Source organism: Gopherus evgoodei, chromosome 14 (assembly GCF_007399415.2).
Source record: "Gopherus evgoodei ecotype Sinaloan lineage chromosome 14, rGopEvg1_v1.p, whole genome shotgun sequence".
In the NCBI taxonomy this organism is placed as follows: Eukaryota; Metazoa; Chordata; order Testudines; family Testudinidae; genus Gopherus; species Gopherus evgoodei.
This window is the reverse complement of record NC_044335.1, coordinates 31,054,727-31,081,897: the sequence shown is the minus strand read 5'-3', so window position 1 is coordinate 31,081,897 and position 27,171 is coordinate 31,054,727. Positions and strand designations below refer to the sequence as shown.

General features: G+C 40.5%; 1 protein-coding gene across 8 annotated transcripts in view; it reads left to right on the top strand.

Moving 5' to 3' along the window:
- Nucleotides 1–26,356, top strand: part of RBL1 (RB transcriptional corepressor like 1) — a 97,868-nt gene extending 71,512 nt beyond the window's left edge. For 6 of the 8 annotated variants that reach the window (XM_030533545.1, XM_030533549.1, XM_030533547.1 and 3 more), the window contains 7 exons: nucleotides 3,355–3,572; nucleotides 6,441–6,617; nucleotides 9,601–9,672; nucleotides 9,854–9,944; nucleotides 22,515–22,681; nucleotides 23,300–23,464; nucleotides 23,760–26,356. In XM_030533545.1, coding sequence (XP_030389405.1) covers nucleotides 3,355–3,572; nucleotides 6,441–6,617; nucleotides 9,601–9,672; nucleotides 9,854–9,944; nucleotides 22,515–22,681; nucleotides 23,300–23,464; nucleotides 23,760–23,930 — 1,061 coding nt within the window. In that variant the 3' untranslated portion in view covers nucleotides 23,931–26,356. Of the gene's footprint in view, nucleotides 1–3,354; nucleotides 3,573–6,440; nucleotides 6,618–9,600; nucleotides 9,673–9,853; nucleotides 9,945–11,550; nucleotides 13,281–22,514; nucleotides 22,682–23,299; nucleotides 23,465–23,759 lie in introns of those variants that run through there. The other 2 variants (XM_030533546.1, XM_030533550.1) reach the window with 2 other exon arrangements.
- Nucleotides 26,357–27,171: the final 815 nt, after the last annotated feature.

The window sequence follows — 27,171 nt, the reverse complement described above, 5'->3', positions numbered from 1 at the left end:
TTTATCACCCTCAGTATTGATGCACTCGGGCACTCCGGTACCATTGTTTGCACTGGGACCGACACTGCATGTGGCACCAGCATGTTTTGCATCAATGATACCGCCTTCATCAGGGGCACTGATTCCTGCCTTGTTCTGGGCGACAGATGAATCGGGCCACCGGTTGGCTCCCTGAGGTGTCGCTCTGCCCATATTCCTGAGATCTAAGTGCTCTTCTGATTCTGAATAGTCACCTTTCTGCACCACATCACCTGATGAGCTCTGAGGCCTACCTGTGGACCAATATGGCTTCCGTGCCCAGTGGTAGGGATGCTGGTCCCTGGTCAGCTTCCTACTGGTCACCAATGCACCTACCCTTATCAGTGGCCTCTTTGGACTCAGTGGGATGCTTCTCATCCCATTGAAAGCTGAAATCACCCAACGGTGGTGACTGCAGATCAGCCACAAGTCCAGGCATCAGTGGTTTTCCTCCTGTGGAGCTGCTGCAGTCCTCCCTCCTGGGTATGTCTTCCTGGGAGTAAGAGACAGTTGTGTGTTAGCCAAGACCATTGTCCTCATCGCCAGACAATGCCATGCTGCCTGGTTCATCTTCTCCTTCTGTACTGGAGGTCTTTAAGATGTATCAGGACCTTTTATACCACATAGCTGCATCCCTGGGTGCCTAGGTGGAGTTTCTCCAAGAGAACATATACAAACTGGTGGACATTTTATAGCCTGCCCTCCCTGGGAGAGTGGCCCTCCTGATCAGTGATATGCACCTCGTTCCAGTTACAGCAAATCAAGCTTTGCTGTCCAAGTATGATTTCATCAATTGGTCAGCCATGTCTGAATTCAAGAACCAGTTGCCCAAGGCCTTGCATGAAGAGTTTCAGGCATTTGTTGCAGAATGTTGCTTGATAGCACACAACACATACCAATAATTAATAGGGGGCCCCCATGAGCTGGTTCGGGCCCTAAGCAATAGCTTATACTGCTTATTCTTAGCACCAGCTCTGGTTCTTGGACAAGACTGATAACACTTTGCACTCTAAGGATTCTGGGGCTACCTTGAGGCCCTTGGGAGTATGCAGACCACCCGCACAACGATGCTACTATGGGGCACAGCAGCAGTAACAATATCCCCCACAGCATTTCTTCACACAGCCTTTCCCTGTGAAGCAGCAGGATTACCATAGAAAGAGGGATAGATCCCACAAGAGAAATCAGTCAATCTCTGGCTTTGGACAGTCCACACACCCTCCCTCAGTGCTGGCTAAACACCCATTTTGACTCCTTAGTCCAGAACACTGATTCAGTCAATACTCCACCGTCTCTGTCTCTTTAGGGACAGGCTGGCCCACTTTTGCAATGCTTGGGACTCAGTTGTCTCCAACAGCTAGGTGCTAGATCCTGTCAGATCAGGCTAGACACCTGACTCCCAAATCCAACTTCAGAGACTCCCCTCACAAGACACACAAGCAGGTCAGCTTTCTGGTAACATTAGGAGTGGTAGAGGAAGTTCCACTGGACAGCCAAGGCCACAGCTTTTACTCCCAATACTTCCTGATACCGAAATCCAAGGATGGATGAGACCTATTCTCAACTTTCACAGCCTCAACAAGTTAATCAGATACATGAGATTTCGCAGGGTCACTCTCGGCTAATCTCCTCACAAGGTCTCAGAATGGCTGATTTGCTGCTCTGGAACTTACATTCACGTGATGATTCTACTGAACCAGAGGAAATTTCTGCCTTGTGTGGTAGGAGAATGCCGTTTTCATTATACTATTGTCCCATTTGGCCTCTCTTCTGCCTCCTGAGTCTTCACCAAATGCATGGTGTGTCATGCCATATATCAGGAGGAAGAGAATCCACATCCTCCCGTACTTCGTCGACACCACATTACATTTGCTTGACAGTCTGTGACTCACTTTAAACACCACAAAGATAATCATGGTTCCCATTCAAAAAATTAAATAAAAATTGAGTTCATTAGACCCGTTAGATTCCACGAGGTAAAGGGTGTTCCTGCTGACCTACTGCTTCCAAGCAGTTACCCGTGTTTTTCCCTAAGCCACACGCTTCCCTGGAGAAACAGTGACTCCATACCCTGGATGTCAGGCCATATATAGCCTTTTATTTGGACAGGACTAAGCCATTTTGTGCGTAGTCTTGCCTGTTTGTCATATGCTGACTGCATGAAGGGGCAAGCAGTCTCTGCACAGACCATTTCTAGATGGATAACATCCTATATCAAGACTATGTCAGATAACTTTGGCTATGCCTCCTCAGCGGATACAGGCTCACTCAGAGAGGGTGCAAGCAACATCGATAACATTCCTCAGTGACATTTCCTTACTGGACTTTTGGAGAGCAGCCGTGTGGTTGTCCATGTGTACGATTATGGACCATTATGCTATTATCGCATCTTCCTGAGCAGATGCAGGCCTCAGAAGGATGGTCCTGTGATCCCTATTCCAGTAAACTCTGAGCCCTGCCTACAGATTGTGGTAGTGCTTATGAGTTATCTAAGTGGAATACACATCTGCATCTAGTTGAAGAAGAAAGTTACTTACTGTAACTGTGGTTCTTCAAGTTATGATGCGAACATGTATTCCATGACCCACCCTCTGTCCCCTCTGCATCAGAGTCTCCTCTCATGGGATTTCGTTATGAAGGAACTGGATGGTGTCGCCCCCACCCCACTTCTGTGGCCCCTCCCCTGGCTATACGGAGACAAGCACTGCCCCTCTACAGGTACTGCTAGTGAAAGTCGCAGGCTCCAGTGCACTGGAAGTGCACACTCCTAACTAGGATACATGTCTGCATCACATTTCAAAGGACCATAGTTACATAAGTAACTTTTGTTAAAGGGACAGTCAATGCTAGGTTATTGTAAATGTGTCAATTTCAGAATATTTGTTTGATTTGTTTCTAATTAAACAGTACATCTTGGGTTTTTTTCTGAAATTGATTAAAAACATTTATGTTCTTTCTCTCCACTTTGATGCTTGAGAGAGAAACTGATAAGGGGGAAACAGTGAAACTGACTATGCACAAAGTAAACTGGAAAAAAATAAGATGTTGCTAGTTTTCAGTTATAGGAATATTTAATGTTTCTAGTAAATTTTGTACCAACAATACTTTTATACGGAAGTGTGATCTTTCACGTTTACAGTGTCCCTCCCTTTAACCTTTTTCCAGAGTATGATAAAGTTGTTCCTTTATGAATTCACTGCCAGGGAAAGGAGGATTCCTTTGACATCAAACACTGCAGAACAATCTTAACATTAACTGTTTCTGTGAATTATGATTATATTTGCAATTAAACTATGCAGCTTGGCTGTAAAATAATGTGTTTCTATATATCTTCAGGTATTACAAACGACACTGGAGGGATCACCTTGATTCCCATTTCAGTGAATTTATCTCAACAGTCTAAAGTAGAGAGTCATGGACAAGTACCTCTCACTGCTCAAGCTTTAATTGGTGCATCTCCAAACCATTCCCGTATGAATCAAGCGCAGGAAGCACATCCGTCAGCAGGAAGCAAACCAAAGAAAACTGGCTCCCTGGCACTGTTTTACAGAAAGGTAAATATCTTGGCCAAGAGTTGCATTGTATTAAATGACTTTTTCTATTTTAGAGAGACAAGTTGAATGAAGTAATCTTTTATTGACCAAGTGCTCTGTTTTGTTAATGCTTGCTTATATTTAAACTTGTCTGTCTCTCGGCAAACTGTTCCATTATACTCCAGTGTTGTTGAGCTACTTTTCCTTTGGCACTAATAAAGGCACCTGTGCTGGAAAATGCTTTTAACTCCTATTACTGAAAAATTGCTTTTCAGATCCACTAATTAGGGCCAGATGGGTTGTTCTCTGATCTCCTTGGTTGACAGGCTAGCCACAATAGCTAGCCACAAATTGTTGGTACTTTTTGGTTCCTTATACCTGATCTAGTTGCCTCCCCAGCTCTGCTGAGGGTGCAGATAGCTGTACTAGCGCCAACTCCTTAGTGCTTTGCCAGAAATTCTCAGAGAGGGGAGATAATGCACATAGACCCCATAGGCTGGAGTAAGGCCTCAAATAAGGCCTGGTCTGCACTGGGAGGGGTGTCAGTCTAAGTTACGCAACTTCAGCTATGTGAACAATGTAGTTCAAGTTGACGTACTTAGCTCTACTTACTGTGGTGTCTTCACTGTGGTAAGTTGACAGCTGGAGTACCAGAGTCGACGGGAGAGTGCTCAGCAGTCGCTTTATTGCACATAGACTACATGGGATAAATCGACCCCCTCTGGATCGATCGCTGCCTTGAGGATGTTTTCTCTGCTAAATCTCTGAGCTTTTTCTCTTCTAATGGGTTTTGAACTAGGACTTGGGGAAACTTTCATCATCCCTCTCTCAGATGTGTGGCTTGGACATGCTGAAGGGAAGACTGTCCTCCTGTAACTGATCAGTGTTCAGACACACACTTTTATTTCAGCTTCTCCTGTCTCTGAAAATTCTGTTCTGTCATCTCTTCTGTTGGAAGTAACATCTGTTTCCTGGACTCACCAGCCCATCCAGAATTGGCTGCTTATGTGGGGCTTCACAAAGCTGTGCTGGATAATTAAGCCCTCTGGGACAGTATTCAGGAAGAGGAATAACATGCTTGCTTACCAGAGGAAGGAAAGAATTTGAGGGATGAATAAGCATGAACAACTTATAGGAGTTTTGCTGCCTTCCTCTTGCATTTCTATTTTAAAGAGAGAGAAGGTGAGGGGAGACTTCTTTATACATAAACATGAGCAAACCCACTGAGTATACCTGATTAGATCTGTCTTAATCTGCCTTCCAAAAACTTAAATCATAGTACCTGCAGTATTTGTATGCTTCTCTGTTGGAGTTTTCCAGCTTCTTTATTTAATTGTATTCCTGGTGACCATAGTTTTCAGCCAGCAACAGTAGCAGTGAGAAATTCATTCCTTGGAGTACTTTGTTACAGAGAGAGAAAATAAAACGTATTCTTAGAGATTCTGATTTCTCTTAGGATCTGACAGGCAGAATGGAGCTTCGTTCTCTGCTTTCAATCAAACAGCTGCTATCCCCTGCCTTGTGTCTGAAGAGGGCTGAGAATTAAGTTGGTCCAAAGTAATGTCCGACCAATGTGCAAGCTTCATTTTCAATCATACAGTGGTTTTATGCATCTTTATCTGCTTTCACTGTGTGCTTGGAAAATTATATAATAAGCAAAACTACTCTTCCCTGTTGCTAGGACAGCTAAAATCCAAGCTTCTGATGAAACTCCATCTTTAAGGGAGTTTTGACCATTTGGTTACAGGTTATACAAATTCAAACTCTTGTGCACAAAAGGGTATTCTTCTCTTCTGCCTGTCTTGTGGAACTTTTAGTCTACTCTTTTTCCTTCCAAACATAAATGTCTTTGTGTTCTTAGTTCTCATAGTGGGGGAAAGAACATTTAAAGTTAATGAAAGAATGTTAATCATGCTGCACTTGTCAAGGTCATCTCAGGTTTTCATCTGAATTAGGTGTTTTTAAAAAGAAACCTGATAAATACTGTGTAGGTTAATCCAAGACTCTTCTTGGGTGTAAATACAGTATATGACCTCTTCAAACTTCCTGCTCATCTGGAGGGGTCCCAAGGTATGTGGTCAGGTAGGTAGAGTAGTTCAGGTACAATGCTTGTTAAATTATACTGGCCAGCTGGATCAAACTTTGTATTTCTGAAGCCTGTACGACTGAGATGAAAACTCAGTGTTTGAGTACATTCTTCCATGCAGAACCCTTTGTAGGATGGCAACTTTGGTATTTAGCACTTTTTATTAGAGTAGCTTTTAATTGATGGAATCTCATTTTTAGCCACTCTTGAATTTGGTGCTCTGTATGAGGGGATTGCTGTATAGATCCTGTCAATTCTGGACTTATGAATTTGAACATGCAGAAAGCAGAGTTTTACCTGTAGATATTTGAGTTTCAATTACAGGAATGGAAGTTTTCTATTCTAATTTCTGGTTGCTAAGAGACAAGAAAACTAGCGGAGTGGGAGCTAGACATCTCTTCTGTGTCATGAAGGCAAATTGCTTCTGGTTAAACAAATGGTATTTTAAGTAGGATTCTGATTTGTTGTTTTCCTTGCTTTAACATTTTGAATGTGTTTGATGCTGTGGAGGATTTGTCTGGAACTAGAAAACAAAGAGCTGGAATTGGGATCCAAAAGGTGCTAAACTGACAGGTAGCAGCACTTATCTAGCTATATAGTCATGGAGTTGGAGTACATACTGTCCATCCATCTCAAATTGTTGTTTCTGAGATGAACATGTACAGGTTTAAAAAAAAAAATTGCTTCCTGGAATTCTTCCCTTTAATTGCTGACATTTTTTGTTTTAAGACTCACAATTGTGATAAAACTAGATTTCAAGATTCAGTTGGCTTCACTCTCTGTTGTGCTGTTTTCCCTCCCAGGTGTATCATTTGGCAAGTGTGCGCTTGCGTGATTTGTGCTTAAAACTGGATGTTTCCATTGAGTTGCGCAGGAAGATATGGACATGTTTTGAGTTCACATTAGTTCATTGCACTGATCTAATGAAAAACAGACATTTGGATCAGCTCCTCCTTTGTGCCTTTTACATTATGGCAAAGGTAATGTATAGGTTTTAGGAAGTATTGTATCTTAAGCTATTTCCATCAACTAATAAAATAACTGAAAATCTACTATCCAGTTGCTTTACTCTTGATATCTTATTGGGGAGGGGAGGTGCTTCCAAGAAGTTGATGAAGCCCTGAAGTCATCTTTTCCTTTCCTTTATGTTTCCTCCCTCAAGGTCCTATATCAACAATCCTTTTGACTCAGGACTGGATGGCACTCCTTTTTTTGAGCCCATTCACACTGTTCCATTATCAGCTAGGAAGGACATAGTTATATTCTGTCTCCAGAAGGGATTGCCTCACATTGCCTATCTCTGGTGCTCTGCCTGCACCCCTGCTGGTCTATGAAGTGAGAGACTATGACTAGAAATAGTCTAGTGCAGGCGTCGGCAACCTTTCAGAAGTGGTGTGCCGAGTCTTCATTTATTCCCTCTAATTTAAGGTTTTGCGTGCCAGTAATACATTTTGACGTTTTTAGAAGGTCTCTTTCTGTAAGTCTATAATATATAACTAAACTAAATAAATAAGGTTTTTTAAATGTTTAGCTTCATTTAAAATTAAATTAAAATGCAGAGCCTCCCCCGGACTGGTGGCCAGGACCCGGGCAATGTGAGTACCACTGAAAATCAGCTTGCATGCTGCCTTTGGCACGTGTGCCATAGGTTGCCTACCCCTGGTCTAGTACATCTATGTAGTTATTCAGAGCACTAACAAACAGGCTGCTGGGGCTTGCACCTCTATGGAATAATTTACTTTATATAGCCACACTTCACTTTTTTTCAGAAAAATAAGTCTTCTAGCAGTTGCGTAAACAGGATATTAAGGTTGAGGAACCTAGCTAAGAATCTATCTTAGCAATAAAATGTTTTGCTAAGAAATAAAAAGGGATGTGCAAGCTTTTCACATTATGTTTTGAGGTGCTATAAACAGCCCAACTTATCACACAAATGGGAGTTTTGTAATCTTACTTCTGACTGATGCAAACTCAAGTGAAAAAAATAAAACAGAACTCAAACTAGGCAAGGTGGCAATGTAATTATTTGTGTTACTGTAGCACCTGGGAGCTGTAGTCGCAGACCAGGACTCTGGTGTGGTGAATGGGATGAGAATATTAAATTGACTTGCCCAGTGAGCCTTAATAGGAAAGACAAATTGAGAGGAGGTATTACCTGTGGAATGTAGCTGCCATGGAATGCAATTACTTGCTTTTACTTTTAGTAATTGTAAGCAATCCTTAAATCTTAGATTAGTTTGGACACTGCTACAAGGTTTGCAGAAAAATACCACCATTGAATGATCTCTGTTTTCCCTTGTCTTACTAAATGAGTAAGTGCCAGCTGTATGATTCATAGAATATTAGGGTTGGAAGGGACCTCAGGAGGTCATCTAGTCCAACCCCCTGCTCAAAGCAGGACCAATCCCCAGATTTTTACCACAGTTCCCCAGATGCCCCCCTCAAGGATTGAACTCACGACCCTGGGTTTAGCAGGCCAATGCTCAAACCACTGAGCTTATCCCTCCCCAAAAAAAACAAATAATTGAAGATATACCAATCTTCTAGAACTGAAAGAGACCTTGAAAGGTCATTGAGTCCAGTCCCCCTGCCTTCACTAGCAGGACCAAGTACTGATTTATATCCCAGATCCCTAAGTGGCCCCCTCAGGGACTGAACTCACAACCTTGGGTTTAGCAGGCTAATGCTCAAACCACTGAGCAATCTCTCCTGCCTTTCTCTGAAGTGTTGCTTCCAGTGGAATGAGACCTGACAGCCCAACTGTAGCAAGTGGATCTTGATACACTTTTCTTGTAGTTCCACTGCAAAAGTGTTGATCATTTGCTATTAAAATTGATGATACATGTTGTTTACCTTGAAACAGAGCTGAACATGTGTCCCTGTAACCTTGCATCTTGTTCCAGAAAATAAGGACGATACCAGTAACAAAGAATAAGAAATCCAATTTTCAAATATCACTAAAATGTTTATTTAATAATTGTTCTCTTTTCCAATTCAGGAGTAGCTGCTGAAGGGAAAGGGGAAGAAGTCATTTTTAAGCTTTAGCTTCTGTGAGCAGTAATTTTAGAAGTGCAGATGAACAGCAGGAATTGTTAACTAAAAACTATTCTCATGTTGTCATATTCAGATGTCAGAAGTACATTTTTTAATGTGCAAGTTCAAGCTATATGTAATGCACATGAAAAATGTATAGTATGGATTTGAAATCAAATGTACAAAGCATATCCTTGAAATACACATCACAGCAAAACCACACAAATTGAGCTATATAAGAATAAAGCATGTTGAAATCAAACATGTTCATCTTTTTCTTCCCTGCTGAAATAAGGCTAACTTCTTGTAGGATCTGCTTTCCCATCCACACCTGTTTAGAAGTCATATTGTGTGTGGGCTGGAAAGTGAAGGCTGCCTTCTATTCCCACTACTGTGAAGCCCTACATAACCCCAAAGTCTTTCAACATACTAAGAGCTGTTGAATATGAATGTGCTTTTCTCTGTCATGGAAAGGAAAAGTGGATCAGGCTGTTCATTAAACTACATATCAGCTTTTTGTAGGCCAGAAAAAATACATGAGTTATTCCTACTTTTGATGTATCATTTACTTTTCTTAGCTTTGTTACTTTTTTCAGACTAAATGAGATCAAGAAAACTCTGGAAAATTTCCCTTTTAAACAAGCATAAGTACTTATGTGCTGTAATACAGCAATCATAAAAAGCGACAGAGTCTCCTGTGGCTCCTTATGGACTAACAGGTGTTTTGAAGCATAAGCTTTCGTGGGTGAATACCCACTTCGTATTCACCCACTAAAGCTTATACTCCAATATGTCTGTTAGTCTATAGTGTGCCAACGGACACTCTGTCACTTTTTACAGATCCAGACTAACACGGCTACCCATCTGATACATAACAATCATAGATGTGTTTTGTCTCAAATAGTACTTCTTGGGTTTTTTCGTTTCCAGGTGACCAAAGAGGAAAGAACTTTTCAGGACATAATGAAAAGCTACAGAAACCAGCCACAAGCAAACAGCAACGTGAGTAAATAACACTGTCTTACCTATAGATAAATGTTTGATACAAGCTCTCTTTTAAGTAGGCTCATACTAATATTGGAGAATGAATGTTATATGCATTTAACCCAAGAACTGTGATTTAATCTAAGTTTTGAGTTTCTTGTGTTACTTGACCAACTGCATTTTTCCCCACGTACTGCAGGTTTACAGGAGTGTTTTGTTGAAAAATAGTCCCAAAGAGGTCACATCAGAAAATACAAATTTAACCCAAGATGTGGAGATGACAGGTGGTGGTAAGTTCATAAAGTTAGCCTGCTGTTTTAAAATAATATTCAAATAGATTTAAAAGAACTAATGTCCGTAGTATAAAAGACATTAGAATAGCAAGGAGGAAACATTTAATTTTATCATAAACTGATTGATTAAAAAGCAACAGTATTGAAATAAGGAGACAGACACTGATAGTCCGATGCTATGTAAGCTAGGACATGGGAAATGCATTTCACAATTTGAACAAATAGGATAGAACTTCACATCTGCTTTAAGAATCCCTATTTTTAAATTAGTTTGGTTGAACATTGATTTTTCTTTAAATGAGCAGCTGATGATGATTCTATATAATTGCAGCTCTCTTGAGACAACACTTAATAAATTGAAAGAGAGTGAGTGATTGTATATTCTAAAGACTGATTAGAAACATCTTTTTAAAATGTCAGAAGGTAGATTGGTTTGATTCAATTCTTCTGGACAGCTCAATGAGGAGCTCTTGCATTGAAACACTTATTGCCTTTATGTAGATAGGAGTCTTGCCTTTAGTATGTCTGTTTTGATTTTTGCAAAGAGTGGGTAAATGTCTAATTATTTTTCCTAAAGCATTTTTCTTTCCCCAAGATCCAAGATAGATTTTTCGAAATGGTGGTATGTAAATTTGTTTCTGCTGCTACACAGTTGATCAAAATAAGGCATTAACCATTGGAAATCATAAAGTGATCAACAGCAGTCTAATTTATCCAGAAAAGTTATGCTTAGTTGGTCTATACCCCATATAATCATCTTGGGGTCTCTTTTATCTAGTCAGTGAGAGATGTTGAACCACAGACCTCAGAGGATTGTCTCTCTCTCAACATCAGCTCAGCAAGCTAGAGTGACCTCATAGAAGTCTGGATAGCAGCAGCATACTACAGCTGTTGACCAGAAATTTCAAAGAGATCAGTGTCTTGACATTAGCCCAGCAAGTTAGAGATGCTGAGTCAGTGACCTTGGTTCTCTTGCCCCTATGGTAGATTAATTTAAATCAAAATGATTTAAATCAGTAAGCAGGAAATCTTGATTTAAATAATCGATTTGAGTCTTTTGTATTTGTACTTTATAATTACTTTCCTAAAGAAAGATTTATTCCCATTAAAACATGTTGATTTGCAACTAAATATAGCCTTTACTCTATATTTGATGGTACTTTTTACTCACCAGGAGGGTACGTTATATTTATACACACTTACTTAAGCAGTTATTTAGCTTAATATACATTTATTTAGATTCGTAAGTTTTACTTTTTTATTGTTAAAAAATGGTGAATGATGCATTTCTTTATTAGATTAGATGTTTTTCACTTGTCGTGTCAAGTTGCATTTGGATGGAAACTGGAATTCAATTAAAGTGCACAAAACTGCCATTTTAAAAATATTTTCTTAATAAATCTAACCTACCTTTAAAGTGTTGGGACACATAAGAAGAAAAATGTTTATCAAAACATGTTTTGTATTTCAAGCTAACTGGTTTTATTAAACAGAGGAAGTATTATCTATAGTTAGAATTGAACTAATTGCTTCTATTTACTATGTCCTTCAAGATCTTAGAACTAGTAGATCTCATTCTCTTACACCTCATTTGTATTTATAGATTGGAAGAGGAAAACAAGCTTTCCTTCCTTTTTTTAACTCCCAATCGGTTTCTGAACTCTGAATGAACTAATCATTGAACTGGATTAGTTTGAATAAACAGACATTAAGAAAATTTCTCAGCACCTACAGAAGGAGGCTACTGATGTGCAAAGCTAGTTTAACACTTCAGCATGCTCTGGTTCCAGGAGCTTAGCCGGTGACTTTCATCAGATATGGGTGTTTGGCTTTCTTTAAAACCTTGGCAGCAAACTTACTGCTTGAATATTATTATTTGAATTATTTTAATAGATTGTAGGAAATTTGGGCTTTAATATAGGTTATCATAGTTTCAAATTTGATTTAAAATACATTTTTCTTTTAAAAAATCTATTTGAAATGTTTATAAAATTGATTTAATAGTCTTTTTTTAATGTTCTTTTTTAAATACTGATTTTTTTATCCACCCAGTCTTCCTCCAATATCAGACCAGCAAACTTAAATTGTTAACAGTAAATTCCAATGTCCTTTTTCTGACATCAGCCAACCAAGAGGTGCTAAGCCAGGAGAGTTGTTTGCTCTTTTAGCCAGTTTTCAAACCATGTGACAGTATTTCTGTCCAAGTGCACGTGAACTAATTTTTCACTTAAATCACCACTTCAGTGCCTTTTATCTAATATCCGCATTAGTTAACTCTTAACCCCCTGTTGATGGGAAGAGAAGTCGTGACTTCCCAAGTGTCACAAAGCAGGTTAGTGGTAGAGTGGGGAATGGAGCTTGTTTGTCCTAACTCCAGTTTTCATACTCCTGTTCCGGCATAAAGTGTCTTAGTATCAGACCCTAGGTTTGTGCTTTATTAAGATGCTTGGCTTGCATCCAATTACTTCCATGAAAAGAGTTTTTGTTAGCGAACAATTAGAGATTAAAATGACTTCTTTTAGAAGACTGTATTCAGCTGTGATCCAAGTTAATTTTGGAGTTAGCAAGTGATAGAACAGTTGCGGTAACCAGGCTTGCTGTGTAACTACCACAGTTTCCACTGACTGTCACATTCTGTACATAATGTACAATATACCAGAATCACTTTTTTTTTTTTTTTTTTTTAACAGTGGAGGCATGAGTCAAGTTTTGGGCCTTACTCTGCCAATTAATCCAGTATAAGTGTGCCTTTTAACTAAAGGTTGGCAGTTAAATAAGGCTTCACAAATTGTATAGTCTGTCATGGGTTTTCATAAAACATGATGTGTGCTACAGTAGTTAAAGCAGATCTTTATCACAACCTTGCGATTCTGACCACCATAAAAAGAGTGGTGTTGGTCAATGGTAGCTTTTATTATTGCTGTCTCTGGACTGAAACCTCAGCAATATAAATGTGTATCTAAGCATGCCGGTCTTTCCCCTGTCATTCAGAAGAATTGTAACTCTTTATAAAAAGAAGAAATAACATGTTTGTGGGAAAGGCAGTGTGGTCACATCTTATATTTTAAGGTTCCATTTATAAATAGTTGATAAGGATTTGATAAATGGTGCCTGGTTGGGTCATGCATGCTCTGTCGCTGTCGTGCATCAATTCCTTCTCTACCACCTTTTGGTTTGAGTCGGAGCAATCATCAGCATCCTCACTTATCTTTAGATAAGATTAGCCTTTAGATAAGAGAGTTTATAGTTGGTAGTACAGGGGAGTCACATCTTACACAGGGGTTAGGTTCTGAAGTCAGCGTGTAAGGCGAAAATCGCATATAGTCAAATGCTCATTGAGTGGAATGGTGGATGGAATCGCCCACACTACAGGTACAGTATTTAAATTATTTTTCTTTGTTTTTTGTTTTGCCAAGTGTGTATAGTTAAAATCGCATAAGTTAAATGTGCCTATGATGCGACTTCACTTTATAGTCAGTAGGTAGTTTGCCCTTAATACTTACTTTATTTATTTTATTTAATATATATATATATATTAATTTTTTTTTTTTGCTTTTCTACCCTTATTCCCCTCCGTAGGCAAATAAGTTTTGGCTCCCATAGAGTTACTGCTCCCTTCTTGTTTGAGATGACTCTCCCTGACATGCCCGGATCACTGGGCTTCAAATACTGCCTGACTTACAAACTGTCAATCCCTGTCTCTGATGGAGCCACATAGCGTGTCTGCTGTCTCAGCAAGACACACATTCCTCAAAAGTGTCCACTTCTAAGTTCCCTCTAAGCCACACAACCAGGCGGCTGCCCAGCAAGTGATCAAGTACTGCACACTTCAGATTTCCCACTACTGTGCTGCTTCTGCCATCTGCCTTGGAGCTGCTCCCAGGAGCCTTCTGCTTGCTATTCAGAGCAGTGGGAAGAAGGGCGCTGATGTCAGGATGTTCCCCCTCCACCTGCCCCTGTATCTTCTCTGTGGGGCCGGGGGGCGTGATAGGGCTCAGGAGTGGGATAGGGGGAGTTTGCTGGTGGCTGCTGCTGCTGTGTCTGCTTTGAGTGCTGATCTACTTAAAAGGGCAACCTACAGCAGCAAATCATAGGGCTAAAAAGAAACAGTAGCGCTCAGGATTTTAGTGAGGCTCCACCTCTTGGGCTGCATTTTGCCATCAACTGAAATTCTGCACTTCAGTTAAAACAATCCCTGAGTTTGTCTTTTTCCATTGTGAATATAGAGTCATAACACTGTGAATTGATATGTAAACACCACAATGACAGTAACCTCCACAAAGCTGTCTCTGGTGGAGAGAGAGGGCTAGATCTTCTGTAGAATAAGAGGGGGGGGGGAAGAAGGGTGATGGGGGGCCTTTCAATGAGGAATGCGGTCTGGGAGCAATAGCCTGACTTCTCTGTCAGCACACAGCAGGGTAGCTCAAAGATATCTCATCATGGAATATAGAATTAGAATTTATAATCCCTAGTATGAGACAATATATTCATGTAATGTTTAAGAAAAATTTTGTAAATGAGTTCCAATAGTTCATGGATTAGGGACCCAATCTAAAAGGGTTCCAGGGGCTTCTGTAGAGATTATTTAGATTAATCTTTCTGTCTACCCAATGGAAATCAATGCTCAGTCTAGAAGATACCATCAGAGATGCTTAATTTTGCAGTTCTCAAACTGTGGATTTGTCTCCAGAGATAACATGCTTGTTAACAGCAAAAATGGTGGGTGGTGTTTTGTTTTTAATATTTCATTTAACTGTTTTAGTTCAAAACAATTTTAACAAAAACAAACCTGATTTTAAAAAACTTTAATGTTTAAATTCAAAAATTCATATGCTTGTTTTATTAAAATATTATATGTTTGCTGTTGCAGAAAAAAATCCAGAATACATAACATTGTTTTAGTTAAATAGAACAATTTAAATGTCTGTCTGGTGGTCTCGTCCTAATATAGCATAGCAAGAAAATCCTCCAAATATTAATGATTAACCTGTTGAATTGGAGATAGTTCATCTCCCAATGACTTCATAAATATCTGCTTCAATTACCTTTGGGTAAATGAAATATAATCAAACAATCATTCATTTGCTGATATAGCTGTAAAACTAATCTGAAAAGTTTTAAAAATAAATAACTTTAAAAATATATAGTGTGTACCTTCTAAAAATGAAAGCTAATCTATCTCTGAGTTGTGAGGAATATGTATTAAGGTTATAACAACGAACAAGAATGCACTTTTATGTTGAAATCCATAATTATATTGAGTCTTCCTGATTAATGATTTAAATCAAATCCACCCTGGCACGTGCAGCTCCATGTCAGAGCTGTCAGCCAGGACTCCATACTTGGACGTACAGATACTTAAAGTTTTAGTCCCCTGACTATAACTCAGAATGGGAGGAAGCTGCTCCACTTCTCTCAGAATTCAAGGGGATGCTTATATACACACTTCTTCCTCAATATCATCTTCCTGTGCCTGTGTATACACACTGGGGCTTTAAGGAAAAGCACCATATAGCATTAGAGTTAGCAATATTGATTACCTGAAGGATGCCCCAGGGCAGCTACCGTCCACTGGGAGTCCTGCCAAGCTGTGAATGTACTTAAAGGGGGGGCAATGCATGTCTCTTGTATTTCGCACTCACCTCCCAACACATACTACTTGTTGTTACTTGATACTTCCTGCAGTGCGCACATATTCTCTGTAATTTTATTCTTTCAAAGTGTTGTTGTTTGAGTTTTTTGACTGGTCTATGCGTTTCATAATTTTTCTCTCTCTTAACACTTAAATTTAATTCTTTGAGTAGTGGAGTTCTTAAATGCCTAACCTGTCCTGGCTGAAGTAATTATCCCTATGGTAACTTTTTAAAAATATCTATTATATCTAAGCTTTTTGTTTCTACTGGTCATGCGCATCTGCACATTACCTCAATAATTTGGTGCACGTAACAAAATTTCTTCCGCAAATGGATGGAAAAAATTAGAGGGAACATTGGTCCACATTGCCATAACCTCATGGCCAGAGCAAGAAAAGCTAGGGATCTCCAACTTAAATTCCTTATGATGGAGAAATCCCTCAGACTGGCCTCGGACCATGAGTCCAGGACATCCCATGATCAACATCCACCATTGGCAGCCTCTGAAAGAGGTGCTACCCCTGCAGCACCTCTGAAAGTACCTTTATCCAAAAAGGCTACCAAAAAACAGTCCCAGACTTCACTGCACCAGAAACCGGCCAAGAAAAAGTGATCCCCGACTGCAAAGTTGATCTCAGTACCAAGCACGTCGGATTGCAAGACATTAGCACCTTTTGGTACCAAGAGTTCCCAGAGAGCGAAAGACCCTATGCGCGCAAGCTCGAACAGAGGCTCACAGAACAAAGTGAAACCCTCCATCTCAGTACCCATGGAGTCGAAAAGACGAGTAGGACAGTGGCACCAGCAACGCTCACGATGCTCACGGTTCTTCACCAGTTCTTGAGACATGAAGACCTATTGGTCTCCTCAACACTGGAATAGCCGCTCCTTAGTACTGATGGCACTCCATTTTGATCCATACCAAGCCGCTTGACTACTCCAGCAAGGTCAGCTCCTCCTCCGCCTAGTGACAATGAAGACAAGGATGAAGGAGTGAGATATACACCTCATCACTCCTCACCCAAACCCGGACCATCCCACCTACCAGAGTACCACTCATCTGCAGAAGCATGTGTCTAGTATGGGCACCATCCTCCATACCATTCTCACCAAACTGGCCCTACTGGGATCCATGGGCAATGTACAGGGCTCAACATTGCAGGTCCTTTAGCCCACCAAGATTGAAAGCTCCACAGTCTCCATCACCACTTCTCTCAGCACCTGAGGAAACAGGATATATCTGACCAGGAAGCCTTGCCACCTGATAACCTCTCATCTTTGTCACCAGATGAAACTATAAACCCCTCATCCCCCACCACAGGGGATGACTTCAAGGCATTTCAGGAACTCTTCAAAAGGGTGGCAGAGTCCTTGGACATTTCTCTAGAACAGATATCTGAATCGCAGCATAAAATACTAGACATACTTCAGTCATATCCCTCAGCGAAGATATCATTACCAATCAACAATGCCATTATGGAACCTGCCAAAACCATCTGAGAAAGATCGGCAACAACATCCCCATCATGCAAAAGATCATACACAGAATACTATGTGCTACCTAAAGGAGCTGAGTTCTTATTTACACACCCTACATCAGCCTTCACCACTAGTGAGTATGTAGATGAGAGGGGAAAGCAACACCATTCTACAACAGCCTCGTGTGACAGAGATTGGAAAAGGTTAGACCTCTTTGGCCACAAGGCTTATTCATCTGCAACACTTTAGTTCTGCATAGTTAATTACGAGGCTCTACTGTCACACACCCCATCTTTTTGAAAATGTCAGAATTTATTGATGGTTTACCTGGAGATTTAAAAAAAATCAATTTAAAGCTAATATCGCCAAAAGCCATCTCATCGCCAGCACAGCCCTGCAGGCCTCACTTGAGTCCGCAGACACAGCCGCACAATCCATTGTAACATCTATTGTCATGTGCCGTGCATTATGGCTTCATCTCTCTGGGTTCTTCAGGGAGGTCCAGTCAACCGTCGAGGACCTGCCCTCGAAAGTTCCAAAATTATTTGCAGCCAAAATGGATGAGTCCCTCCACACCCTCAAGAGCAACATTAAAATCCCTGGACATCTATACACTTGCAAATAAAAAGAAACAGGGCAGATATACCCAGAGATTCTGATCGCTACCATATGCGCAATCACACAGGCAGTATGACCAACACTGCAAGCAAAGGCAAACCAGACATCAACAAAATCAAAACCAACCTTCGACATCCCAACATCCACCACAGGACAGCAATTTTGAAGGTGTGGTCAAGTGCATGAAACAACTGCACATTCCAACGCTGGAAACAGATTATTTCCCAACCATTCAGAAATTACTTGTCACCATTTCACCGAGTCTGGCTCAATATCACTACAGACAGGTGAGTTCTGGAAATTATCCAAACTGGTTACTCCATCCCCTTTATCTCCATCTCACCTACTCACCCTCCCTCTCTGTCCCTCTGCAGGGACCCCTCTCACAAGTCACTGTGCAAAAGGACGTAAACCATCTCCTTCATCTAGGCGCTGCTGAACCTGTACCAACGCAGCACAGAGGGAAAAGTTTCTATTCAAAACATTTTCTCACATAGAAAAAGACAGGCGGACAGAGACTCATCTTGGATCTGAGGAAACTCAACAAATTTGTAAAAACCAACATTTCAAAGTGGTGACACTAACAAACCATAATTCCAGCTTTAGAAAAGGGAGACAGATTCTCGACCCTCGACCTGCAGGATGTGTATTTCCACATTACCATTCATCCATCACACAGAAGATTCCTGAGGTTCACCCTCGGGAAACAACACTTCTAATACAAAGTACTACCCTTTGACTGGTTGACCACCCCAGCGGTTTTCTCCAGAGTTTTAGTGGTGGTGACAGCACATGTCTGCAGACACAGTCTTGATATTTCCATATTTGGATGATTGCTTCATAAGGGCACCAACATAACAAGAAGCAATGAGTGCCACGCAGAGTACGATAACCCTTTTTCATGAGGTTAGGGTTACAAATAATGCACAAAAGCCTACATTGATTCATGTCCAGAAATTGGAATTCATAAGCGCTTGTTTAGACTGTTCAACAATAACACTACCTCATCAACACTTCATCACACTTGTCAATTTAATTTTGATGGTAATAGACAGCCCACAAACCTCTGCCAGAAAGTGTGTACAACTACTGGGACATGTGCCAGCAATGACACTTGTTGACAGTCACACCAGACTTCACGTGAGATGCCTGCAGGCCTGCTTCAAACAGTGTACATGCCACACAGGCACAGCCTAGGCAGATGTCTTACAATGCTACACAGAGTAAAAGACTCCCTAAAATGGTGGAGACAACCCAAGAACGTCTGAATAGGAGTCACATTTCTACAAAAGACTGCAACAATGACATTCACTACAAATGCCTCCCTAATAGGTTGGGGAGTGCATCTACTCAACAACACAATCTAAGGCCAATGGTCCCCATTGGAGTCCAGCATGCACATAAACTTGCTGGAGATAAGGGCAGTCCATAACACATGCAACCACTTTCTACCTATAATCATAAACACAGCCTCAGGATCCTCACAGACAATATAGTGTGCATGTTTTTCATAAACTGCCAAGGGGGAGCACAGTCACACTCCCTGTGGACAGAGGCAATGCAACTCTGGAATTGGTGCATCAGCAACAACATCAACCTATCTTCCAAGATGTCAAAACACAACAGCAGATGTGCTAAGCACCGAGTTGTCTCAGTCATGAATGAGAGATGGATCCCAGAATTTTACATATGATATTCAAACTATGGAGATTCCCTACCATAGATCTCTTTGCAACAGCACAGAACACCAAGTGCCTGCAATATTGCTCCAGAGCAGAACTGGGACACTATTCTTTAGGCAATGCTCTCCTCATCAAATGGGATGCGTTGTTAACGTATGCATTCCCCCTGACCCCACTCCTAAACTGGCTCAGACCCAAGATCGAGGGACAAATCCAAAATCTTTCTAATAGCACCTACATGGCCCAGACAAACATGATTTCCGTACCTGTTAAAAATAGCCGTATGCTCACCTCAAACCCTTCCTCGAATACCTCACCTCTTCTCACAAGATGTGGGGCATGTCCACCATCCCAACCTCTCAGTACTCCACCTCAAGGCCTGGCTTTTCTCCATGTCAGGGAGTTGAGACACCCTGTTCGGTGGAAGTAAAAAAACATACTAATGAACAGCTATAGAATGAGCACAAGGAAGACGCATATATGCATAAGTGGAAACGATTCAGCAATTGGTGTCAAGATTAACAGATCTTATCACATCCTCCCCTTTACCAAGAGTACTGGATTACATATAAAAATGGGCTGTCCACAATTTCCATCAATGTACACTTGGTGGTGATCACAGCTTTCCATGAAAAGGTGGAGGGAATCACCATATTCGCCCACCCAACAACTAAATGTTTCCTCAAGGGCATTGAGAACACTTACCCAGAAATAAGGAACCCACCTTCTATGTGCTAGCTCAACCTCATCTTACGTAAACTTATGGGAAAACCATTTGAGCTGCTTGCCACCTCACTACTCCATCTATCAAAGAAGGTGGCTTTCCTCATCGCCATCACATCGGCCGGATGGATGAAGGAACTAGGTGCCCTAATGACTGACACTGACACACACACACTTTCTTTAAAGACAAAGTTACCTTAAGACCACACCCCAAATTCCTACCCCAAGGTTGCCTCCCCCCTTCATCTGAATTCAATCATTTACTTACCTATGTTTTTTTCAAAACCACATGCAGAAGAAAGAGAGGCATCACGCCACACACTGGACATTAGAAGAGCAGCAGCTTTCTACATTGATAGAGCAAAAACATTTAGAAAGTCTACCAAAACTATTTGTATCTCTAATACAATGTTCAATGGGAAAAACCATCTCAAAGCATAGACTATCCAAGTGGATATCAGGATGCATCCACATTTGTTATTAAAAAAAAACTTCCTTTACAAGCCCCAATGGACATCCACATACACTATACCAGAGCATTTTCAGCATCCGTAGCTTTTCTCAACAATGTCCCCATTATCAATATTTGCAGAGCAGTAATGTGGGCATCAGACCACTATGGCATTATACTCCATTTTCTTCATAGAGAGATGGTTATGATATGATTATGGCATAACTAAGATGTGTTTTAAGGTTATGATTTACTAAATATTATCATATTTGTATGCATATATCATTTTTGTATCTGAAGTAAAGAATATTGTCTATGCAGCTATTACAAATATGTTTACACCTGGGGAATGTCCACTGGGCAGAATACAATCCTTCTAGGTGCCTTGCTGGGAAGGGCCACTAGGGAGAACAGGAGGTCTTAGAAGATGCTAATCACTCACAGAGAAGCCTTCCTGGGGATGTTACAAACAGCTTCTGAGTTATGGCTGTAAGGTCATGTGACCAAGTCACCTGGTGTTGGACTCATGATAAATACTATTTTTCCACTGACTGGAGGTGGGGATCGGTGGGAAACAAAGGATTCCCACCATATGCAAAAACTATTTAAGGTAGAGTGACATCATTGTGGGTCGTTCTTCACTAACTCCCGTCTAAGAAAGAAGGCTGCTGGAAACACCTGAGAAGCAAAGAGACTAAGCTGTGGGCGGGGGAGGGCTGAGCCCAGGCTAGAGGATGTCTGGCCTGTAAAAGGAATATCTGGAGTTTTAAGCTGCAAACATGGGCAGCTTCCCTTCAAGAATCTCTGCAATCTGCCTAGAACAACATTTTAGGGTGAGAATTTTCTGTTTATAAGCTTAGATTGAGTGTTGGTTTTGTTTGCCAGGTAATCTGCTTTGATCTGTTTTCTAGCCCTTATAATCACTTAATCTTGTGTAGTTAATAAACTTACTTCTGTTTTATCTAAAACTAGTGTGTGTAAAAATCTTTACTTGGGGCAGAAAGTTGCGCATATTCCTCTCCACGTTAGGGAGGTGGCAAATTTCATGAGCTTACACTGTACAGTGCAAGACAGTATAATTTTGGGTTTATCCCTTAGAGAGGGGATGTGCACTTGAGTACTGGGCAGTTTCTTAACTGAGCCTTCACAGGCAGAGTTAATTTCAGTGTCTGTGTGTTTCTGCAGCTGGGTGTGTCCCTACTTCTGTGCTGGTGAAAGTGTGAGACTGGGAGCGTGTCTGTAGCTTGTCACAGCATTACAGGGTGACAGGAAGCCCAGGCTGGTGGGTCAGGCAGGATCAGTGGTACCCCAGTCCCAGGTGGCATCCTGGAGGGGGGGAACCTGTCACACCCACACATTCACAAAATACTATGCTATAGAGCAACAGTCAGCATCGGATGCTGGCTTTGGATTTGTGTTATCCACCATCAATAACACAACTCCGAAGCCCCTCTCTTCCACTGAGGGGCATCACTCAACAGTCACCTAAAGTAGAGCACCCTCAGGGACACCCCTTGAAGAAGAGGTTACTCAGTGCAGTAACTGAAGTTCTTTGAGATGGTTGTCCCTGTGTGTGCTCCACTATCCTTACTCCTTCCCTCTGAGTTTCACATAGATTCTGTGCAGTAGAGAAGGAACCAAGGACTGGTTGGTTGTGCAGTGCTATTTAACCGCCTGGAGCGGCACGCAACGGCACATGCATGACCCAGCCAGGCACTGCTACCACAAATCTCCAATTATAGGCTAGGTAGGGCGCATAGACACCTAAAGTGGAGCATCCACAAGGATAACCATCTCAAAGAACCTCAGTTACTGCCCCAGGTGAGTAACCTTCTCTTAATCATTTTAACAACTCTTTTTTTATAAGTGGAATCTTTATATAGAGTGTGAGTGATAGTGTATTAGTTTGTATCTTAAAAATCTAATTTAGATTGCTGACATTGAGTTTTTAATCTTTTTTTTTTTTTTCCTACTGTGATAGACACTCCTGGGAAAGTGTGTCTTTCACTTGTAAGATCAACACCAGAGAACTCAAACGAATCAGGAAAGGAGGAGAGAGGAGATCTGATAAAATTTTACAATGCAGTCTATCTAGGAAGAGTAAAATCATTTGCACTCAAGTACGATGTCACAAACCAGGATCACGTAGTAAGTAAAATTCTAATTTTGAATATGTCTAATAGTGTGCATGGATGCTTAGTAGTAGTTTTATTGCCCTTTGAACATAAAATGTCAGCTTTTAAAAACTCAAGACTGTTGCTATCATTGCCCTGTAGATCATAAACTGTGTAGGCTTGTATATGTCTCACCTCTCAACCCATCCTCTGACACTCAACATGAAATGGATCCACCTCATCATCTGATTGTGTGTTTTATTTATGCAGCCATGTAGAAACAAAATCATAGTTCTGGGCTATAACATACTACATCAGCAAGATTGCATGTCTGCCCTGATAACAGGCTATCCGTTGAAATGGAGCAGAAACTAATGAGTGGGTGCCATATTAATATGGGAAACTGAATGACATTTAAGTGCCCCTCTGTTCATGTATGTGAAACAGTTGAAAAATAAAAGTTTCTTTTGTGATTGCCAGGCTTAATACAGAATTGGAATATTAGAATGTAATTGTAACCTGGAACAGAAGGCCCAAAAGAACACACATATAAAAATGGATGTGCATTTCATTTATTTATTAAGTTAATTCTTCAATGTCCTTCTGGTAAATTCCTACAGACAAACTGTGTGTGTGCCATTTTTTCTTTAAGATGGAAGCGCCTCCACTTTCCCCGTTCCCCTACATTAAACAACAGCCAGTGTCTCCTCGGCGGATATCCCAGCAACACTCTGTTTATGTTTCACCACACAAGAATGGTGCCTGCCTGACACCTCAGACTGCTCTACTATACAAGTTTAATGGGAGCCCTTCTAAGGTAAGACATTCACATAAGACCTTTAATGATTGCAAAGCTTAAAGATTTCTCCCTCTTCCAAATTTCTGACTGGTTTTGGGGTTTTTCATAAGAGTGCTGTGAAGACTTTCTTCAAACTGGTCTTGCAGTTCCTGAAGTAAAGGATAAAACACTTAGTGCTTCTCAGATGGAAGGTGCTACATCTGTCCAGAGTAGGAATACTTTTTTCAGACCATGTTGAAAACTCAGAGTCTTATTGAGTAATTATAGTGGCTTGAATATTTGTTTTTAATTTTAAATCTCCTCTTATTGACAGAGTTTGAAGGACATCAACAATATGATAAAACAAGGTGAACACAGGAGTAAGAAGCGAGCAATTACAATTGACAGTGACAGTGAGTCTCCAGCAAAACGACTCTGCCAGGAAAATGATGATGTCTTACTAAAACGTCTTCAGGATGTTGTCACTGAAAGAGCAAATCACTAACATCTACAAGGGACTGAAGCTTCCAGAGTTCATCACACCTGGGAAACAATTTTTCCAGTTTTCCAGCTGTGGTGTGTGCAGGCAGTTTACTAATTAATGTGTAAAATTGTACTGTCACCTGACTTCAGTAGGAATGCAAAAAGGAAGTGTTAAGGACTGAACTATGGGGAATTAGAGGCTATGGTCACATTAACATTATTGCTGTCAGACGTGCTATGAATCTATCTGCTGATTAGCATGTTGAAATGGTTCTTTGAGCCATGTCAGATATTCACCTCTAATCTTCTAGTTTAGCAGTTGTGCTTTGAGCATGAGGGCCAGCTCCTAGTTTCAGTGGTTCTGTTTTTGAAATTGAATTGACTGGATGTAGGAAAGCAGCAGGGGCAATCACTATACTCAATGTTTGGGGAAACACCTCAAGTGCCTTTTTGTTTTTACATGAAGATTATAGAATCTTATGCATTACTTTAATGTGGACAGATCAGGAGACAACTTGTTTGTTTTGCTACATTAAGGGTTAGATAAACCCATCTGTTCTTCGTTCTGCTTTCTATATTACGTGAAAAAAGTTACCTTTTATCAAAGACTTGATAATGTGATTTGAACAGGGTTAATTTTGGCTTTTATAGCTGAGTATAACTGGTAAAATGCTATTCTCCACTTGCTTTGAGGATGTCAGCTAAAGTGAATATTGTGACATGGATTAAATGTTTCTTATGGTTTGGGAGAGAAATCAGCAAGTACAACTGCAGAGGCCTAAATTGAAAGCACACTTATTCTAGAGACTTGAGGAGATGTTTCTGGGAGCCTTTTCTGAATTCAGCTTCCCCCAGAGCAGTGAATGCTGCCACTGGAGACAGATCTGAAGCACTCCTTCCTTCTGCACATCGCCTCTGCAGCACTAAATATTCATAGATACTGTATCTTAACTGAAAAGGGCTAGCGTGTATCAATAATGGTTAAATAGTTCTGGGCTTTGGCCATCAGTTACTACTGTAGCAAATATATGATGATTCATTTAATGAACTTAAAATTTCTTTTCTTTAGGATTTTTATATTTTTTTCTGACAAGTGTGCTCTCCTGTGTTGTGTAGTATCTACACAGAATGTAAGCCCAAACAGATGAGGCATGTTTGTACTTCTTTTTTTTTAGCTATTGCAGACATGTAGCTTTAGCTTTGTTCCAATGGCAATGTGTAAAATTCTAGCAAAACTACTACATTTTAAATGTTAGAATTTTGATAGGATTGTTTTATCAAGATGAGGAAAACTTAATGTTTATATAATACTGTTTATAAGCAATAGTCTAATTTTAACAGTTGTGATTTTTTTTAAAGCTTAGAGCCATAAGGTAATTCTTTGTTGTACTTTTCTGTTCAAAGTTGCTATAAGCATCTTATACTTACAAACTTGAACTGTCTTTTTAATGGACAACTCTTTTCTAGAGCTCTGACTATTTTACTTTGCTTTTATTAGCTTGATGATTGAGTGCTCCAGGATTTGATACATCATAATTTTCAGTGGAAGGAACTGGAAATCTGGTAGATGAACTTGATGAAATTGATTATAAAGGAGAGCGCTTTGGTTTACACATTCATCTTGGTAATCAGCAATGAAAGGAAAGGTCACAAGTCCCCTAAGGTTTTGATAACTAACTTTTTGAAGGTTGCCATTGTTTTGACTGCTCTGAAAACGTGTTTTTTGGCTTTTGAAAGTTTTGAGAATGAAGACTGCAGTGTTTATAAAGTGGTGTAACAAAAGATATACTAATCTTACAGTTAACTCCTTTTAAGTATGTGATGTTAATGGTTGGGGAAAAAAACAACATAATACTAACTTCCAGTTTTGAGTTACTGACAGGATGCATTTGTGCATGGGTAATCGTGGCCTGAGACAGCCCTGGAAAACCTAGCTTGTTGTGGAAAGAGATCTTGAATTAGACTTCACGTAAACGGAGCCAATTGTGCTTGACTCACAGCATGGGGGGTTATATTCCTCAAGAAAACTAGACTAGGGTGGACTGTCGGACAGTAAAGAACACTCAGCAGTATTGGATGATAGAACAATTTAGTCACTTGGTTTTAATTTCTCATCATGTGTAAACCTACTTTATTTCTTAAGAGGTATGCCCTGCAGACTCTCTGTTTCTCTAATCTTGAATTAAAATAATGGTGCTGAAATTTGTTAGTTATGATTAGGTTTAGTGTATTTTGTTAAAACTAAAAGTATTACAATTGGATTTTAATTCCTTTTCATAATAAATTTGACCCAGAATAGATGCTAATGTTGATAGTGCAGAGTAAATTTTGGACTTGAACAGTTTGCCAAGCTGTTAGGTTTTAAAGTTTTGTTATGGTTTAAAAGTGCCTTCATTTGTAAATATGTATTTTACAATAAAAAGTTCTTTAAAACTGTGTGATGACTGACATTGTTTGTCTGTAGTAATTTATGCCTGCTTTTCAGAGTCTAATTATATCTGTGACACAAATAGGTAAATGTTCATATTCCTCTGTATTCAGTTATCTCCTCGGATTTTCTTTCCATATTTTTCCAGATTGCTTGTACTTCAGTCAATAAATTTGTACCATCTCAAAGAGCAAATATAATGCTCCTGCCTGAGTGGCAGAGAGGAACTAAATTTAAGACAATAGTAAAAGGTGAAATGCTAGAATTTTTTAAAAATTCCTATACTACTTCTTCGAGTGCTTGCTCATATCCATTCCAATTAGGTGTGCGTGCGCTATGTGCACGTTCGTCGGAGACTTTTTACCTTAGCAACACTCAGTGGGCCGGCAGGTCGCCCCCTGGAGTGGCACCGGTATGGCGCCTGATATATACCCCTGCCGGCCCATCCGCTCCTCAGTTCCTTCTTACCGCCCGTGTCGGTCGTTGGAACAGTGGAGCACGGCTTAGCTGTTCTCCACCTCCCTAGCGATTCACTCTCTTGTATAGTATTGTATATATAGTTCTTTTACTATAGTTCTAGTTAGTATTTAAAGTTAGTTTTTATAGTTGTGTAATTAGTTAAAGAGGATCAGGAGCTCACCCCTTCTTCTCCCCTGGTACCGGGGCCCATGCTCAGTTCACCGGGTTTCAAGCCTTGTGCGGCCTGTCATCGGCCAGTGCACACAGGAGATCCGCACGACTCCTGTCTGAAGTGCCTAGGCGAATCCCACCTTGCGGACAAGTGCCGGATCTGCAAGGCGTTCAAGCCCCGGACAAAGAGGGAACGGGACATTCA